This window comes from Lithobates pipiens, unplaced genomic scaffold (genome assembly GCF_037356315.1).
Source record: "Lithobates pipiens isolate NorthernLeopardFrog02 unplaced genomic scaffold, aLitPip1_a1.2 Scaffold_16, whole genome shotgun sequence".
Classification (NCBI taxonomy): Eukaryota; Metazoa; Chordata; class Amphibia; order Anura; family Ranidae; genus Lithobates; species Lithobates pipiens.
The window spans coordinates 385,385,728-385,404,217 of NW_027507748.1; the positions used below are offsets into that span (position 1 = coordinate 385,385,728).

General features: G+C 47.1%; 1 protein-coding gene across 1 annotated transcript in view; it reads right to left on the reverse strand.

Moving 5' to 3' along the window:
* Positions 1–18,490, reverse strand: part of LOC143983031 (multidrug and toxin extrusion protein 2-like) — a 292,152-nt gene that overhangs the window by 143,087 nt on the left and 130,575 nt on the right. Inside the window, exons 4-5 of the mRNA XM_077482258.1 lie at positions 7,139–7,287; positions 6,182–6,224 (exon numbers count right to left, since the gene is read on the reverse strand). Coding sequence (XP_077338384.1) covers positions 6,182–6,224; positions 7,139–7,287 — 192 coding nt within the window. The remainder of the gene's footprint in view (positions 1–6,181; positions 6,225–7,138; positions 7,288–18,490) is intronic.

An 18,490-nucleotide genomic window follows, 5' to 3' on the forward strand; every position in this document is an offset into this window, starting at 1 on the left:
GTTTGATTACCACAAATTAGAGACTCACAGACACATATAAACCTCAGGACACTCATTAAAAAAAAATATGAAATGCTGCAATTACATATGTTTTTGTGCACACAATTGATGAACATCAATGAACAATTGATACAGCAGGGCTCAATGACAGGGCCATTAGATGACCTTCCTTGTGTTTTGTCATAAGACACATCAGAGCAGAGGAAGAGGCTATGGGGAGTTTCCCTCAACTCTGACATTATTTGTGTCAGAGTCCATGAAACAGACTGAGACAGAAGTACAATCAAATCACACTTGTTTATTAATAAAAATAAAAAAGTAAATAGAAAAAAAGCGTAGTCAAGCATAGCCAGAGTCCAGTAACCATATCGGGTAGTCAGCCAGTCCAAAGTTCATTAACCAGATCAGAAAATCAGCCAGGCCAGAAGTCAGGGATCCAAGGAGAGCAACTGCAAGCAGGATAAGAAGCCAGGAGGGATGTCAGCAAGCCAGTTTTGAAACAAACAGTAGGAGATGGTTCCTTGTGATGTGACCAAACGTGAAGGCAAAGGAAAAGTGAGCTGTAAGGCTTTAAATAGGCAGGTCAGACGAGCATCATCGGGAACAGCTGGTAACTGTGGAAAGGTGAAGAGAGCTGGCAATTAGCTGACAGCTGAGCGGCCAGCCCAGAGGAGGAAGGGCTAAGCCAGCCCTGACAGTACCCCCCCCCTCAATGACCCCTCTCCCTCGGAGGGCCACCGGGCTTGAGGGGAAACCGTCTATGGAACTCGCAGAGGAGGACAGGGGCATGTACGTCAGAGGATGAAACCCAGGAGCGTTCCTCCGGACCGTACCCCATCCAATGCACCAGGTACTGTATGCGCCCACGGAACCTACGGGAGTCAACAATGGATTGTACCTCATACTCCTCATGGTTCTCAACCTGAATAGGGTGAGGACATGGCACAGAGGTGGTAAATCGGTTACAGACCAACGGTTTCAATAAGGAGACATGAAACACATTTGAGATGCGCATACTAGGAGGAAGGTCCAACGCGTAAGCTACTGGGTTAATCCTGCGAAGGATACGGAAAGGCCCAATAAACCGAGGTGCAAACTTCAGTGAGGGAACACAAAGCCGGAGGTTGCAAGATGACAGCCAGACCCTGTCCCTAACCTGGTAAGAAGGCGCAGGCAGGCGTCTGCGGTCAGCATGGAATCTGTACCTATCATTAGCATGACGCAAAGCCTCCTGGACTTGTACCCAAGTGGAAAAAAGACCACGGAGATGCTCCTCTAATGCAGGAATACTCTGCGGAACAAATGAGTCAGGCAACATGGAAGGTTGGAAATAATTCACCATAAATGGAGACAATCGGGAGGCAGAATTCAAGGCACTGTTGTGAGCAAACTCTGCCCAAGGTAATAGTTTAGACCAGTTGTTATGATGGTCAGGAATATAGCAATGTAGGAATTGCTCTAAGGACTGATGGGCTCGTACTGCGGCCCCGTTACACTGCGGGTGATACGCAGAAGAGAACGCAAGCTGGATTCCCAACTGTGCACAAAAGGCTCGCCAGAACCGGGAGATAAACTGACTGCCCCTATCCGAGACAATCACCTTGGGTAGCCCATGTAAGCGAAAGATCTCCTGAGCAAAAATGGAAGCCAGTTCCTTAGAGGTGGGCAACTTCTTAAGAGGAAATGACATAGCCCAGGAATGTAATCTGTTCATGATGGAACTCGCACTTCTCCAGTTTACAATAGAGATTGTTCTCTCTTAGTTTCTGAAGTACACGACAGACATCTGTGTGGTGGCTCTCCAGGGACTTGGAAAATATGAAGATACCATCGAGATAAACCACCACACACAACTGCAACAAATTTTGGAGGACATCGTTAGTAAATTCCTGGAAAACTGCCGGGGCGTTACAAAGGCCAAAAGGTATTACCAGGTATTCATAATGGCCTGTTCTGGTATTAAACGCAGTTTTCCACTTGTCGCCCTCCTTAATGCGCACGAGATTGTATGCTCCTCTCAGGTCAAGCTTTGTGAAAACCGTTGCTCCCTTGAGGCGGTCAAATAACTCTGTAATCAATGGAATCGGGTAGGCATTCTTAATCGTGACACGATTGAGACCCCTATAATCTATACAAGGTCTCAGTTCACCACTCTTCTGGCAGGGAGGGGAGTGAAGTGGTGCACAGGACCTTGGATACCTTCAGAAAGCATCTCTCACTGCATTGTGGTGACCAGGAGAGAACCTCAGCACGGAGCCAATCAAAAGAGGGGTTGTGCCTCTGTAACCAAGGATAACCAATAACCAGCGGAAATCTGGGTGAGGAAATAACTTGGAATTAGATTATCTCATGGTGAAGAGCCCCTACGGCCATGGACAATGGAACCGTCTCATGAGTCACATGGGCAGGCTGTAAAGGTCTCCCATCAAGAGCCTCAATGGCAAGTGGATTGCCACGCAGCTGCAGCGGAATCGAGTGCTGCAAAACAAATGCAGCATCAATGAACAGGCCTGCAGCCCCAGAGTCAATTAGAGCCTGTATCTCGATGGATGACTCAGCCCAAGAAAGGGTGACCAAAACCAGGGGCTTATCCTTCTGGATAACTGGGGACGAAACAACGCCACCTAAGGTCTGTCCATGACAGGACCTCAGGGTTCGGGCGTTCCCTGGACGGGTAGGACAAGACTTCAAAAAGTGACCTGCCTGGCCACAATAAAGGCACAATCTCTCCCTCCTCCTAAAGGCTCTCTCATCCGCAGAGAGATGCGTGAAGCCCAGGTGCATGGGTTTATCTTCACTGACCAACTCGGTACCAGGAGGCATGGGAGGTGAGGGAGGCATGGGTGGGACTACATAGCTCGGAGGCAAACATACAGGAGGCTTCTGCAAACGCTCCTTAAGAGAAAGTCTTTCTCTGAGTCTGGAGTCAATGAGGATGGCAAACGAGATCAAGCTCTCCAGCTCAGTGGGTATATCTCGGGCTGCTATCTCCTAGAGGCGATTCAGTTCGCATTGTGCGCTATATAAGTATTTCATTCATTCATCCATGATGGAATCCGAGAGACCATGATAAAAAGCAGCCACAAGCCTCATTGTTCCAAGCAACCTCTGTCTTTGATGGACATGAGGCACTTGGCAGCAGAAGCGGAGCGTGCGGAAACGTCAAAAACCCTTTTAAAGGAGGCCACAAACTGAGGGTAACTCAAGGCAACAGGTTTTTGTGTCTCCCATAGAGGGTTAGCCCAGGCCAAGGCTCTCTCAGAAAGCAAAGATATCACGAAACCTACTTTGCTTCTGTCCATGGGAAACGCCTGGGGCAGAATTTCGAAGTATATCTCAACCTGATTGAGAAACCCTCTGCATTGAACTGGATCGCCCCCAAATCGCTGGGGAAGCAGAGCAGAACCAGAAATACCTATTATAGAGGTAATACTCGAGGCGGGTGCCTGCACAGAGACTGGCGCAGCAGCAGGGACGGCCTGCGACTCAGGTTGTACAGGAGCAGCCACCGTGGGGGATTCCAGGTGCGATTCAGGAGCGTTTGTAACGCCAAGGCAAACTGATCCATGCGGTGATCTTGCTCATCCAATCTGGAAAAAATATTACCAACAAGTGGATTGACTGTATCTTCTGAATTCATGGCCTTCAGGTACTGTCAGAAACCATGAAACAGACTGAGACAGAAGTACAATCAAATCACACTTGTTTATTAATAAAAATAAAAAAGTAAATAGAAAAAAGCATAGTCAAGCATAGCCAGAGTCCAGTAGCCAGATTGGGTAGTCAGCCAGTCCAAAGTTCATTAACCAGATCGGGAAATCAGCGAGGCCAGAAGTCAGGGATCCAAGGAGAGCAACTGCAAGCAGGATAAGAAGTCAGGAGGGATGTCAGCAAGCCAGTCTTGAAACAAACAGCAGGAGATGGTTCCTTGTGATCTGACCAAACATGAAGGCAAAGGAAAAGTGAGCTGGAAGGCTTTAAATAGGCAGGTCAGACGAGCATCATCGGGAACAGCTGGTAACTGTGGAAAGAGAAGAGAGCTGGCAATTAGCCGACAGCTGAGCGACCAGCCCAGAGGAGGAAGGGCTAAGCCAGCCCCGACAGTTTGACTGTTTGGCTGGTGGGAAGAGATGCTGCTGTTGTGGGTGTCAGCAATCACAGCACCAGGGACCTGGGGCACCCCACAGGAGATGTGTCCTGGGTGCTCGGCATTAGCAATGCCACTGGTGCACCATCCATGTTACACCCCTGCGCCAAGGGCACATGCCCCTTTTGTCTCCCCCATGTCCCGGCCATGACGAGTACTGCCTTTGTTAAGCAGGGTGTAGGTAGGGGTGAGCTACAGTATGTACCAACTTGAATTTGTCTCATCTGTCAGCTTTCTGGAGCTGACTCACACTTGCAGCTGGATGTTTGCAGGGACATTTAGGGATCTCAGCTCCACTGGCATTTTGTGGTCTGTAAGTGCCTGATAGATTACTATTGAAAAGTGCTCTGTGGATAAACAGTATTCTCTTCTGCCTCAAGAAATGTATGACCACATGCCACTGCTGTTAAATTGTCTAATTTCTGTGAAGTCTATCTCTACAATATGAACAAAGTTTATTATCTATATATGTTTACTGAATTCTCTGGTACAATTGTTGGGCCTCCGTCTACAAGTGGCCAGACCATTTTACAGTGGTAAAACACTATTTGTTACAACCAAGCTGGCCCAAACAATCTAATTAAAGTGACAGGAAAAGCTGGAGTTCTTCTTTAAGCACTACAAGACAATATCAATGCCCAAGCAAAAGGTTTTTCCCTATCCTTGTGGGGTTGTGAACATATATATGAATTGCTGGCTTGGTCACTGGTAACTGTTTTTATGTCTGTGGCCTTCCTGTGCCTGAACACAATCTGCCATGGCCTATGCCTGTCATTCAGCTCTGCCTCAACACTGCATGCCCTTGGCCAATTTATGAAATATGCTTCTGCTTGACTTTGCTCCTCTTGGCAGCCCACCCTTCCACTGATAACACAAAGGTTGTGTAGCATCCTTTAGAAGTGTGTTAGTATTAGTATAGGCTTGCTGTTAGTGTAGTGTAGTGTAGCAAAAAACATAGTTGGCACCCGGCAAAGCCTGAGCTATGTAATCTGTGTCAGGGTTACTTTAGGTCAAGATTGAATAACTCACCAGGCAACTCTCTCTGATACTTCCCCCTGGTCTGGGAGTTTGTAGAAACTTCTGGAGCTGGAGGGTGGGAGTAAGGAGGGGCTACCATGCATATTTATAAGGTCTTTGGCCAATCCCCAACAAAAAGGGGCTGAAACGGGGCAGGCCATCTCATGAATAAACATGGTCCTGCTAGCAGAGACAGTTGGGTGAAATATGGAGTGTTGAGGAGACTGTTGGTGGCCCTTAAGGGTGCCCCCTTGTCTGGGGGGGGGGACCTCAGGCTCGGGGCTTGAGTGCTGGAAGATTTCCCCTAAAACACATGGAGGAAACCCATCCTGGAGGCACAGGAGCAAAGAGGACAGCGGGAACAGGTCAGCATCTCCAGGAGATCCCCTCAGAGTCAGCTGGGTGGGCTTGTGAGTGTCAGTCAATCTGGAGGACTGTGGAGAATTAGCCTGGGAGGCTAGTGAGGGGGCAGCCGCAGCCAGGTGGGCTGGCAGGGCCTGAAGAGGTGATGCTGGGATCAGTGACCACAGAGAGGAAGTGCTGGGAAAATGTGAGCTGTGTCACCCTATCTGTACTTCCAGTATAGGGGCTGCGAGTCCCTGCCTGTAATGGGATTTTGCTACAAAATTACTACAGGGTGACATAGCTGGGTTCTGCAAGCAAGTGGGAGCTGGAGGAAGAAGAGGAGCTGTACATAGAGACTGTATAGAGGAAGAGTTGTCACTTAAGTTTCAGTGAAGTCAAGTGAGCATTACCATAACCCCCCATCCCTATACAAGTTATATCCCTCAATAAAGCAAAAAACAAAGTCGGGACTGTTCTCTAACTGAAGTGTGCCTGGCTGTGCAAGGTGGGGGATCCCAGTTCATCTGCGGCCCTTAAGGGGGTGCGCTACAGTTGAAAACACACCAATTACAACAATAACATCTAAAACAAATTACATTATACATGTGTATTTAAAGAAACAGACCCCCAGGCACAGCAAGCATGATGTAGTACAAGAACAAAATAACTTACAGGTAGAGCAGGTAAAAAGATCATCACATATTTTTGCGTTAACCTGAAAAGAAATGTATATAGGATTTATTATCATATGAACACTTTATTCACACAGCTTAAAATGATCTTGTCAGCCTATTTGGTTCTTGCAGATTTCCTTCACCTATTCAGTGTGTAGCAGCATTCAAATATGAAATGTGAGGAAGAATAATAAGTACTTTAAAATACACCTCTGATTGTCTGTTTGGCAGGCACTTGAACAGAAATATTGCAAGTGTAATTTCAAAACTATTATAAAAATGGATAAATGCAAGTAAAATAAATAACCCGAAAAAGTACAGAGCCCCCAATTAATCTTGTGAAATAATACATCAACAAATATACAGCGTGTCAGTTATCAATAATCAACATCCACATATAATAAAGTAAAGTGCATCAATATCAGTCTCAGTAAATCACAAAGTCCATGATTGATAAAATCACATACAATTGTAATAAGATAAAGAAAACTCTGGACTTTGCATACATATAGAGGTCAAATGAGCTCATGTCATGTCCATTTAAGGGATGTTAACCAGCTCTTAGGTATAATATTACACCATGTACATTACATATGAAAGACAGAGAACAGAGACTGAGAACCAAACACTTTAGTGACGCATGCAAAACCTCTCCTGGCCAGCTTCATTGAATTCACTTCCTGTGAGCCCAGGTAGTCTTAGACACACCCCCATGGGGTGCCTCACCATGTTGGTCTGGGCAACAGTACAGTAGTGAAAAGACCTGAGATCATAATATCAGCATGTCTCTGCACTATTGACAGGCACTCACAGCCACCACAGAGGGAAGAGGATCCTGGGAGGATCTCAGAATGTCATGAGACCTGCCACAAACCCTCAGGAAAAAATGTATGCAGAGAATTAAAAAAGAGACATTTTTTGTTAAAGGTAAGAGGAAAAAGGTGATAATACTAACCTGGCGATATCTGGATTCTGTTTGAACAGTAGCAATATTTGTTCTGTATTAATAAATAATGCCCAGCAGGGGAAGCAGCACAGCATTTGAATAAGAATTCCTCTCTGCAGGATTGTTCCCACTCGCTTCATATTATTGCTGCCATATGTCTAAAAGAATGAATATAGAAATATACAGAAATAAATATCTCTGTGAATGTTATCCTATCTAATTAATGAAAGCTGTGAAAGTGTATGCAAATGTACAGGTAAATGCTGGAATTTTTTTTATCATTTTCTGTTCTTGATGCCTATCCATGGCAGTATACAAATGATAGCTAGCACCACGCCCCAATCTAACCTACACGGTTATACCTATAATGCTTGCAAGAAAAATATTTAATGAAATCTGGGAACATTCCAGTGCTCTCTTTCATAAATCTTTAGAAGTAAGCCTGGCTTCATCAACACTGTGGAGAACAATGAAAGTTGAAGAGGCAGAGCAGCTTATCCTCTTAGACAATTTAGCAAATGTCACTCAGAATGGAGAAACACTTCTAGTAGAATGGACTGTCACAGCTTGAGGAACTTATCTTCCACTAGCCCTACATTTCCTATAAATGAGCTTAAAGCGGTTCTTCACCCTAAAGGGGAAGTTCCGCTAGTATTATCCCTCCCCCCCTCCGGTGCCACAATCGGCACCTTTTGGGGGGGAGGGGGGTGCAGTTACCTGGATAATCCAGGTATCTGCACCCACTTCCGGCCAGACCGCCGCATGGCTCCGCCCACCCCCGCATGGCTCCGCCCCCCTGTTGTGTTCTGGGAAACACACAGTTCCCAGAGACACAGCGGGGGACCATAAGAGAAGCGCAGCGCAACTCGCGCATGCGCAGTAGGGAACCGGGCAGTGAAGCCCTCATGCTTCACTTCCCGATTCCCTGACAGAGGATGGCGGCAGTGGCTGCAGCGAGACGAGCGATCGCTCGTTATCTGCCGCCGACATCGCTGGAACCTGGGACAGGTAAGTGTGATATTATTAAAAGTCAGCAGCTGCAATATTAGTAGCTGCTGGCTTTTAATATTTTTTTTTTAGGTGCAGCTCCTCTTTAACGATACAGCATGCAATAGCTCATAAGCTGAATGTCCATCCCTGGCTCCACTCTGAAAAATCAACAGCCTGTTACCCTGTCTAAGATGTTGAGTCAGAGAAAGATAATGTTTTAAGGATTTCAAAATGTCCAATGCATGAAGAATCTCCGAATACCAACTGTAACCTAAGGCAGTAAGTACCCATTCTTGATTGAAATGAAATACAGAAATTATTTTGGAAACCTCCCTAACCTCTGACACCCCAGGTTCCGTAATCTCACCAGCTCTGGTAATAAATAGAGACTCACACAGTAATAAAGAAACAGTTGAAATATGTTTACTGTATTTTCAAAACACAAGATGCATTATATATATATATATATATATATATATATATATATATATCTATATATCTATATATATATATCTATATATATATATATATATATATATATATATATATATATATATATATATATATTGTAATGTTCGGGGGACCAGGTAGATCGCAGGACACAGGCTTTTCATACAACAAAGGGTTTATTAACTTAAATAGCTTTACAGCAGCCAAAAACAAAAGGAAAAAAGGTTTGTAGTCTCACCGACTTGCAAAGTCCAGAACAGCTGTCCTTATCAAAACAGAGCTTGATCTTGATGGCAGGTAGCTTCCCCTGCCAGGAGCCTTCCAAACAGGACACTGCTGTCCACTTCAGTTGCTGCAGTCCAAAATAAACACCATCCACCATCCACCATGTCTTCTCCACTCCTCCACACCCCCTACCACTTCCTGTCTTGTTTTTTAAAGACACTTCCTTAACAGGTGGGTTAATCAATTTTTATTCCCTTAAAGAGACCACAACCCAAACAGAGGGGAAATATAGCGTCCTTCCAGGACCCAGCCACGGCGTCCTGTACATATCCCCCCCCTGTGCCCCAACGCCAAGGAGGTGGAGGCAACAGTGGAGCTCAAACAATGGAGTCGGGAGAGGGCATCTGCATTTTGATGCAGTCTCCCGGGCCTATGCTCCACTACAAATTTAAATTCCTGGAGTGCCAGGAACCACCGGGTAACCCTGGCATTAGTCCCTTTTCCCTGCCTCAGCCATGTTAAAGGGGCATGGTCAGAAATCAACCTAAACTTCCTCCCCAAAAGGTACTATCTGAGGGATTCCAGAGCCCACTTAATGGCCAGACACTCTCGTTCAATTATGGCATAGTTTTTCTCCGCTGGTGTTAACTTCCTGCTGAGGAAGACTATTGGGTGTTCCTCGCCATGAATAACCTGTGACAACACCGCTCCCAATCCTACATCGGAAGCATCAGTCTGGACAACAAACTCTTTTGAAAAATTGGGTGCTACCAGGACAGGGTGTTGGCACAGCGCCGACTTGAGCTCCAAAAAAGCCTTCTCAGCGTCTGCATTCCACTCCACCATGACCGATTTCCGACCCTTAGTCAGATCGGTCAACGGAGCCACCAACGTGGCAAAGTTGGGTACAAACCTCCTGTAGTATCCCACCATGCCCAGGAATGCACGTACCTGCTTTTTTGTGAGGGGGCTGGGCCAATTCTGTATAGCCTCTATCTTGTTGACCTGAGGTTTCACTACCCCTCTACCCACGATATAACCCAGGTATTTCACCTCCTCCATTCCCAAAGCACATTTTTCAGGGTTTATTGTAAACCCCTCCTTCCAAAGAGAGTCCAGCACTGCCTGCACTTTGGGCAAATGTGATTCCCAGTCTTTGCTAAAAATGACTATATCGTCCAAGTACACTGAGGCATACTTCCGGTGAGGTCGTAAAATCCTATCCATTGCTCTCTGGAACGTGGCTGGAGCAGTTTGCAATCCAAAAGGCATCCTTTTGTACTGAAAACTCCCCTCTGGGGTAGAAAAAGCAGTTTTCTCTCTAGCGGCCTTAGTCAACGGTATTTGCCAATACCCCTTGGTAAGGTCTAACGTAGTGATATACCTGGCTGGACCTAGTCTCTCGATAAGCTCATCTACCCGGGGCATGGGGTAGGCATCAAACCGGGAAACTTCATTAAGTTTCCGGAAATCATTGCAAAATCGCAGAGTCCCGTTGGGCTTCGGTACCAACACAATCGGGCTCGACCACTCACTCTGTGATTCCTCAATAATCCCTAGGTCTAACATCTTTTTAACTTCCTCTGAAACGGCCTTCCTTTGAGCCTCTGGGATGCGGTAGGGCCGGACAAAAACTTTGACTCCTGGTTCTGTGACAATATCATGCTCTATGACACTAGTGAGCCCTGGCAAGTCTGAAAATTTTTCTTTATTTCTCTGCAAGAACTCCTTTGCCTGCTGACTTTGGGTTTTAGACAGGGTATTTGCTACTTGGACACTCTCCACCCCAACCCGAGGCTCAAGTTTTGTACTAGCCAGGGAGGTCACTGGTTCCCTGTCTGTCCAGGGCTTTAACAAGTTTACATGATATATCTGGAAGGGTTTCCTCTTGCCTGGCTGGTGGACTCTATAATTTACCTCTCCCACTTTTTCTACAACCTCGAAAGGGCCTTGCCATCTGGCCAAGAACTTACTTTCCACAGTGGGAATCAACACTGCTACTCGATCCCACACTTGGAAGTTCCTAATTTTGGCTGCCCTATTATAGACCCGTCGTTGAGCCTCCTGGGCTTTTGTAAATGTTCCTTAACTAGCGGCATCACAGTTCGGATCCTCTCCTGCATTTGAGAGACATATTCAAGAACACTTTTATGCTGAATTGGTTCACTTTCCCATTCTTCTTTAACAAAGTCCAGTAATCCACGAGGTCTCCGCCCATATACCAAATCAAAGGGCGAAAACCCAGTGGAGGCCTGGGGCACTTCTCGGATAGCAAATAGGAGAGCTGGTAACAGGCAGTCCCAGTCTTTCCCATCCCTTTGTACCACTCTCTTGAGCATAGACTTAAGGGTCTTATTAAAACGTTCTACCAATCCATCTGTTTGGGGATGGTAGACCGATGTGCGCAGCTGTTTTATCCGGAACAGTTTGCATACATCAGCCATAACCTTCGACATAAACGGGGTGCCCTGGTCTGTGAGAATTTCCTTGGGAAAACCTGTCCGTGTAAACAACTGGAATAACTCCCGTGCAATAGCCTTAGAGGAGGTATTCCGCAGGGGTAGCGCCTCAGGATATCGAGTGGCATAGTCGAGGATCACCAGTATGTAAGAATGACCTCGAGCCGACTTTACCAAGGGACCCACTATATCCATGGCTATCCTCTCGAATGGGACCTCAATTATGGGCAGAGGGACCAACAGGCTCTGGAAATGGGTCGCCGGAGCGGTCAACTGACAGGTGGGACAAGAGGTACAGTATCTCCTTACCTCTGCTTTCAAGCCTGGCCAGTAAAACCGGTCGGCGATCCGTGCCTCCGTCTTTTCAACTCCCAGGTGTCCCCCTCAAACATCATCATGGGCCAGGTCCAGGACCTTGCGTCTATACTGTTGGGGTACCAATAATTGTTCTACCACATTTTCTCTCACTTTAGTAACCCGATAAAGCAATTCATTACATATTGAAAAATGTGGCCACCGCTCATTAGCACCTGGCTCTTGGGGCTCCCCATTTATTACTACAACCTGTTCCCGTGCCCTGGCCAAAGTGGGGTCCTGCATCTGGGCAGTACCAAATGCCCCCTGGGGACCACCCAAATCTGGCAAGTCAGGGGTAGAGGCCATTTCCTCATCCTCTTCCCCCAGCATTACCTGAAGCGGGGAAGGTTCCCCCCCCTCAGTGTTCAGGTAGGTCTGAGAACCCCACAATTTGACATCCTTAACAGTATCAGCACTATTTTCATCATTATTAACCAAAGTCTTGGCGTTTTTATCAACTGGGTCCATATTACGAATATGTGGCATCTCAGGGTTATTACCCTCAACAACAGGAACAGAGGTACTAGTTTCTTCCCAGTCTCTGGACCTTTCAGATAGTTCTCCTTGTCTCCAAAGTTTTGCAAATAACGGACAGTCACATCCTATGATAACGTCATGTACCAAGTTCTTTACCACCCCCACCTCTTGAGTACCAGTGCCACATGCTGTGGAGATGGACACCGAGATGAGAGGGTACTCTCTAGTGTCACCATGAATGCACACAACCCGCAAAATTTTGCTTACCGGACCGATCTTCCCAATTACTCTAGGGTGAACCAGGGTTACCATGCTTCCAGAGTCCAGCAAAGCCTATGCAGGGTGGTGGTTCACTTGGACTTCACACTCAAACTTCCCCTCTCCAAGGTCAAGATGTGTTGTACACGCTTTATGGGCATAAAAAGACCCCCTCCGAAGAACCCCGCATTCCATGGGTTCTTCCTGCAATGGGCAGTGGGCCCGGGTATGGCCCCAGGCATGACATCGCCAACATTGTACATCCCCTCCTCTCCGATCAGGAACAGGTCGCTGAGGGGGTAATGGGTGTGACTCTTGGCCTTCCGGGGTGTTGGTTCCAGGGCTCCTGGGGACATCCTTTCGAAGGGCGGCAGTTGGTCAGAAAGGCCTTGGCAGACAGGGCCCTTGACGCTTGGCGGGGCCAAGCAGATCCTCCACCACTGTATATCGTTCCACCATCTCGACAAGGTGGTTTACGGTTTTGGGGTCTCCATGGCTGACCCACCGTTGAAGGTCATCTGGCAGTGACCTTAAGTATCGGTCCAGCACGACCCGCTCCACAATTTGGCGGCCAGACAACACTTCGGGCTGCAGCCATTTTTTTACAAGTTGCACCAGGTCATGCATTTGAGATCGCGGTGGCCGGTTTGAACGATACTTCCATTGGTGCACTCGTTGGGCCCGAACAGCCGTAGTCACTCCCAACCGAGCCAGTATTTCTGCCTTTAGTTTTTGATAATCTTTAGCATGTTCTGGTGGTAGGTCAAAATAGGCTTTTTGAGGATCTCGAATATATATATATCTTAAACCAAAAGGTGTAGGAATAGGCCTGCAAAGAACACCCACTCAGCATCAGATCAGCCCACAAACAAAAAATAGCAGAGTAGTCTTTAAAAATATTGTAATATTTAAAAAGAATCAGCAGCTGTTTAAAAGATAAGCAAATACCAAACAGTACTAAAAAAATAAAAGTCAGATCACTGCAAAATTTGAATACTAAAACAGCGCTAAAAACAAATATGATATTAAAGAAATATCACAGTGTGTGGTCTTCCCCACACTACAAAGTCTAAAAGCAGTACATGATAAAGCAGGAAAGTTCAAAAAAGGAGGAATTGTTTTGAGTGTAGACTCGGAGTTGTCCAGACAGTGCACCTTTCACCAGAAATAGTGAAGACTGTCCACCTCGTGCTGCACACTCCCCCAGGGGGTCAAACTCACCAGACTCCTCTAAATAAGTTAGCATTCAAGACAACCAGGCATCAGCAACCTACGTCCTATGTCCTCATCATCACCATCAAGATCCAGTAATATAGGGGTTCCGTAATGTCATAAAATGGAAGAGAATCGGCACATAGTGTAATCTTGTTTATTTCAGACAAACCCCCCCTGGTGGAGCGCAGAGCGTCACTGTTGGGCTGTCGCGTTGGTCACGCCCTGACCGGTTTCATCATCACGGACTTCAACAGAGGGCGTGGCCACATGACATAAAGACAAGCCTAAATATCCTTGACTCCGCCATCCAACCAATCAAGCACACTCGGCAACAGATGACATCACACGTCACTTTCTGTCAGAAACCATGAATCAGACTGAGACAGAAGTACAATTAAATCACACTTGTTTATTAATAAAAATAAAAAGGTAAATAGAAAAAGCATAGTCAAGCATAGCCAGAGTCCAGTAGCCAGATTGGGTAGTCAGCCAGTCCAAAGTTCATTAACCAGATCGGGTAATCAGCCAGGCCTGAAGTCAGGGATTGAAGGAGAGCAACTGCAAGCAGGATAATAAGCCAGGAGGGATGTGATGTGACCAAAGCGAAGGCAAAGGAGAAGTGAGCTGGAAGGCTTTAAATATGCAGGTCAGACGAGCATCATTGGGAACAGCTGGTAACTGTGGAAACAGAAGAGACCTGACAATTAGCCGACAGCTGAGCGGCCAGCCCAGAGGAGGAAGGGCTAAGCCAGCCTTGACAGTACCCCCTCAAGGACTCCTCTCCCTTGGAGGTCCACCGGGCTTGAGGGGAAACCGTCTATGGAACTCGCGGAGGAGGACAGGGGCATGTTCGTCAGAGGATGAAACCCAGGAGCGTTCCTCCGGACTGTACCCCTTTCAATGCACCAGGTACTGTATGCGCCCACGGAACCTATGGGAGTCAACAATGGATTGTGCCTCATACTCCTCATAGTTCTCAACCTGAATAGGGTGAGGACGTGGCACCGAGGTGGTAAATCGGTTACAGACCAACGGTTTCAATAAGGAGACATGAAACACATTTGAGATGCGCATACTAGGAGGAAGGTCAAACGGAAAGGCCAAATAAACCGAGGTGCAAACTTCAGTGAGGGAACATGAAGCCGGAGGTTGCAAGATGACAGCCAGATCCTGTCCCTAACCTGGTAGGAAGGCGCAGGCAGGCGTCTGCGGTCAGCATGGAGTCTGTACCTATCATTAGCATGACGCAAAGCCTCCTGAACTTGTACCCAAGTGGAACGAAGACCACAGAGTTGCTCCTCTAACGCAGGAATACTCTGCGGAACAAACGAGTCAGGCAACATGGAAGGTTGGAAACCATAATTCGTCATAAATGGAGACAATCGGGAGGCAGAATTCAGGGCACTGTTGTGAGCAAACTCTGCCCAAGGTAATAGGTCAGACCAGTTGTTATGATGGTCAGAAATATAGCAATGTAGGAATTGCTCCAAGGACTGATTGGCTCGTTCTGTGGCCCCATTAGACTGTGGGTGATACACAGAAGAGAACGCAAGCTGGATTCCCAACTGTGCACAAAAGGCTCGCCAGAACCAGGAGACAAACTGACTGCCCCTATCCGAGACAATCACCTTGGGTAGCCCATGTAAGCGAAAGATCTCCCGAGCAAAAATGGAAGCCAGTTCCTTAGAGGTGGGCAACTTCTTAAGTGGAATACAATGACTCATCTTTGAGAACCGGTCAACCACCATAAGCATAACAGTGTTGCCTTGGGAGTTGGGCAATTCCACAATGAAATCCATAGATAGGTGAGTCCAGGGCCTCTCTCCACTGGGTATGGGTTGTAGGACGTCCACTGGAAGGTGTCGTGCAGTCTTACTCTGAGCACACACGGGACAGGCAGCTATGAAGGCAGTAAAATCAGCCCATAGACTAGGCCACCAGAATTGTTGGGAGATGGCTCAAATGAGTTGATTCTTCCCAGGATGGCCAGCTGCCTTGAGAGAATGGTAAGTCTGGAACACTGCAGTACTGAGACTCTCTGGGACGAAGCAGCGGTCACAAGGTTTATCAGGAGGAGCATGGACCTGAGCAGCAAGAATTTTGTCACCCAAAGGAGAAGTAAGACTGGTGCGAACCGTAGCCAAGATACGATCAGGAGGAATCATAGGAACCGGAACAGACTCCGACTTGGAAGTGGAGGAAGATTGTCGTGACAAGGCATCAGCCCTTACATTCTTAGTACCGGGTAAGAATGAGACAATGTAATTAAAGCTCGACAAGAAAAGAGCCCATTGTGCCCTTCTGGGAGAGAGTTGCTTAGCCTCAGACAAGAATATAAGATTCTTATGGTCAGGAAGAATAAGAACGGGCACAGTGGTAACTTCAAGGAGATGTCTCCATTCTTTCAGGGCTAAAACGATCGCCAACAGCTCTCTGTCACCAATCTCATAATTGCACTCAGCAGGTGACAATTTCTTGGAAAAGTAGCCAAACGGATGCATAGCGCTCTCAGAGTTAGGACGTTGAGACAGAAGGGTGCCAACTCCAGTCTCAGAAGCATCAACTTCTAGGATAAAAGGCAATGTAGGATCAGGATGTGCCAACACAGGAGCAGAAACAAAGGCAGCCTTGAGGGTCTCAAAGGCCTTAATGGACTCCGGAGACCAACTCTGTGGGTTACCGTCCTTTCTGGTCATATCAGTCAGAGGCTTGACCAGAGACGAGAAGTTACGAATAAATTTCCGATAGTAGTTGGCAAAGCCCAGGAAACGCTGCAGAGGACATAAACCCACGGGTCGAAGCCACTGTAGGACTGCCCAAAGTTTCTCTGGGTCCATCGAAAAACCAGGAGTGGAAATTACATAGCCCAGGAATGTAATCTGTTCCCGATGGAACTCGCACTTCTCCAGTTTACAATAGAGATGGTTTTCTCTTAGTTTCTGAAGTACACAACAGACATCTGTGTGGTGGCTCTCCAGGGACTTGGAAAATATGAGGATATCATTGAGATAAACCACCACACACAATTGCAACAAATCTCGGAGGACATTGTTAATAAATTCCTGGAAAACTGCCGGGGCGTTACAGAGGCCAAAAGGCATTACCAGGTATTCATAATGGCCTGTTCTGATATTAAATGCAGTTTTACACTCGTTGCACTCCTTAATGCGCACGAGATTGTATGCCCCTCTCAAGTCAAGCTTCGTGAAAACCGTTGCTCCCTTGGAGACGGTCAAATAACTCTGTAATCAATGGAATCGGGTAGGCGTCCTTAATCGTGACATGATTGAGACCCCTATAATCTATACAAGGTCTCAGTTCACCGCTCTTCTTTTTCACAAAGAAGAAATCAGCACCAGCAGGAAACGAGGATTTGCGGATGAAACCTCGAGAAAATGCATCAGCAACATACTCCTCCATGACCTTATCCTCCAAGACCGACAAAGGGTAAACCCGGCCACGAGGAGGTATGGCACCAGGCTGAAGGTCAATTGCGCAATCATAAGGCCGGTGTGGAGGCAAACTACCGACTTGACCTTTATCAAAGACATTGCCAAAATCACGGTACTCCTCCGGCAGAGAGGGGAGTGAAGCGGTACACAGGACCTTGGATACCTTCAGGAAGCATGTCTCATTGCATTGTGGTAATCAGGAGAGAACCTCAGCACGGATCCAATCAAAAGAGGGGTTGTGCCTCTGTAACCAAGGATAACCAATAACCAGCGGAAATCTGGGTGAGGAAATAACTTGGAATTGGATTATCTCATGGTGAAGAGCCCCTACGGCCATGGACAATGGAACCGTCTCATGAGTCACATGGGCAGGCTGTAAGGGTCTCCCGTCAAGAGCCTCAATGGCAAGTGGAGCGTCACGCATATGCAGTGGAATCGAGTGCTGCGAAACAAATGCAGCATCAATGAACAGGCCTGCAGCCCCAGAGTCAATTAGAGCCTGTATCTCGATGGACGACTCAGCCCAAGAAAGAGTGACCAAAACCAGGGGCTTATCCTTCTGGATAGCTGGGGACGAAACAACGCCACCTAAGGTCTGTCCATGACAGGACCTCAAGGTTCGGGCGGTCCCTGGACGGGTAGGACAAGACTTCAAAAAGTGACCTGCCTGGCCACAATAAAGGCACAATCTCTCCCTCCTCCTAAAGGCTCTCACATCCGCAGAGAGACGCGTGAAGCCCAGGTACATGGGTTCATCTTCACTGACCAACTCAGTACCAGGAGGCATGGGAGGTGAGGGAGGCATAGGTGGGACTACAAAGCTTGGAGGCAAACGTACAGGAGGCTTCCGCAAGCACTCCCTAAGAGAAAGTCTTTCTGAGTCTGGAGTCAATGAGGATGGCAAACGAGATCAAGCTCTCCAGCTCAGTGGGTATATTTCGGGCTGCTATCTCATCCTAGATGGAATCCGAGAGACCATGAGAAAAAGCAACCACGAGTTCCTCATTGTTCCAAGCAACCTCTGCTGCCAGAGTACAGAATTCAATGGCGTAGTCGGCAACAGTTTTCGTACTCTGTTTGATGGACATGAGGCACTTGGCAGCAGAAGCGGAGCATGCGGGAACGTCAAAAACCCTTTTAAAGGAGGCCACAAACTGAGGGTAACTCAAGACAACAGGTTTTTGCGTCTCCCATAGAGGGTTAGCCCAGGCCAAGGCTCTCTCAGAAAGCAAAGATATCACAAAACCTACTTTGCTTCTGTCCATGGGAAACGCCTGGGGCAGAATTTCGAAGTATACCGGAGCAGCCACCGTGGGGGATTCCAGGTGAGCCGTGCGATTCAGGAGCGTTTGAAACGCCAAGGCACACTGATCCATGCAGTGATCTTGCTCATCCAATCTGGAAAAAATATTACCAACAAGTGGATTGACTGTATCTTCTGAATTCATGGCCTTCGCGTACTGTCAGAAACCATGAAT